Source organism: Salvelinus sp. IW2-2015, linkage group LG1 (genome assembly GCF_002910315.2).
Source record: "Salvelinus sp. IW2-2015 linkage group LG1, ASM291031v2, whole genome shotgun sequence".
In the NCBI taxonomy this organism is placed as follows: domain Eukaryota; kingdom Metazoa; phylum Chordata; class Actinopteri; order Salmoniformes; family Salmonidae; genus Salvelinus; species Salvelinus sp. IW2-2015.
Window position 1 is genome coordinate 5,771,267 of NC_036838.1, and position 1,034 is coordinate 5,772,300.

General features: G+C 45.5%; 1 protein-coding gene across 1 annotated transcript in view; it reads right to left on the reverse strand.

The window, feature by feature from the left end:
* LOC111956012 (RING finger protein 44) overlaps positions 1–1,034 on the reverse strand; it is a 29,173-nt gene that overhangs the window by 21,689 nt on the left and 6,450 nt on the right. The window contains 1 exon segment of the mRNA XM_070438778.1: positions 160–339. Coding sequence (XP_070294879.1) covers positions 160–339 — 180 coding nt within the window.

The window sequence follows — 1,034 nt, forward strand, 5'->3', positions numbered from 1 at the left end:
GGAATAGGGCCCTGGTCTAAAGTAGTGCACTATATAGGGAATAGGGCTCTGGTCTAAAGTAGTGCACTATGTAGGGAATAGGGCCCTGGTCTAAAATAGTGCACTATATAGGGAATAGGGCCCTGGTCAAAAGTAGTGCACCATGTAGGGGGTACTCACCATGCGTGGGTGCTGCCTCTGGAGAGGGAGAAACTGGCTGAGACGAGTAAGGTGAGGAGGCTGGTGGTGGGGGGGCGGCCCCGGAGGGTTGGGGTGCAATATAAAATGTTCGCTGGAGATCAGGGGTGGGAAAGCTTGGTAAGACACTGGCAAATGCTGCATTGTACAGGCTTGGATGAGCTAGAAAAAGAGAGGAGAAAAAAACAGACAGAACACACAGAAAAATTTAATAATAAACGGTGTTTAACCATACAGAACTAGACTGGCAGGGCTGTCCTCAAGAAACCACTTCTACATAAAATCAAAGCAGTAAGAAAATAATCATCTATGGATTATAAGCAGTCTACGAATCTTTTATTATATWTTTTTTAACCTTTATTTAACTAGGCAAGTCAGTTGAGAACAAATTCTTATTTACAATGACGGCCTACCAAGGAACAGTGGGTTAACTGCCTTGTTCAGGGGCAGAACGACAGGTGTTTACCTTGTCGGTTCTATGAGTATTTACCAGCCAAATATGGCCAATCCTTACTCTACACAAACACCTGGGCAGGAGTGAATATGTCCACAGCTCAGATGCAATGATGTCAAAGGTATTTGCAAAGATTGTGCTGCTAAACAGCATAAGAAAGAAGCAGTGTTGGTAGGGGTGCTACATCGACAGTGAACACGACTGAAGTGGTATGGTCTGTTAACAGCGGTGTGTTAACAGCGGTATGCTGTGTTGTTGGTAATGGTGTGTTGTTGGTAACGGTATGGTGTGTTAACAGTGGGTACGGTGCGTAGGAAGCGGCGTATTAACAGTGGGTACGGTGCGTAGGAAGCGGTGTATTAACAGTGGGTACGGTGCGTAGGAAGCGTTGTATTAACAGTGG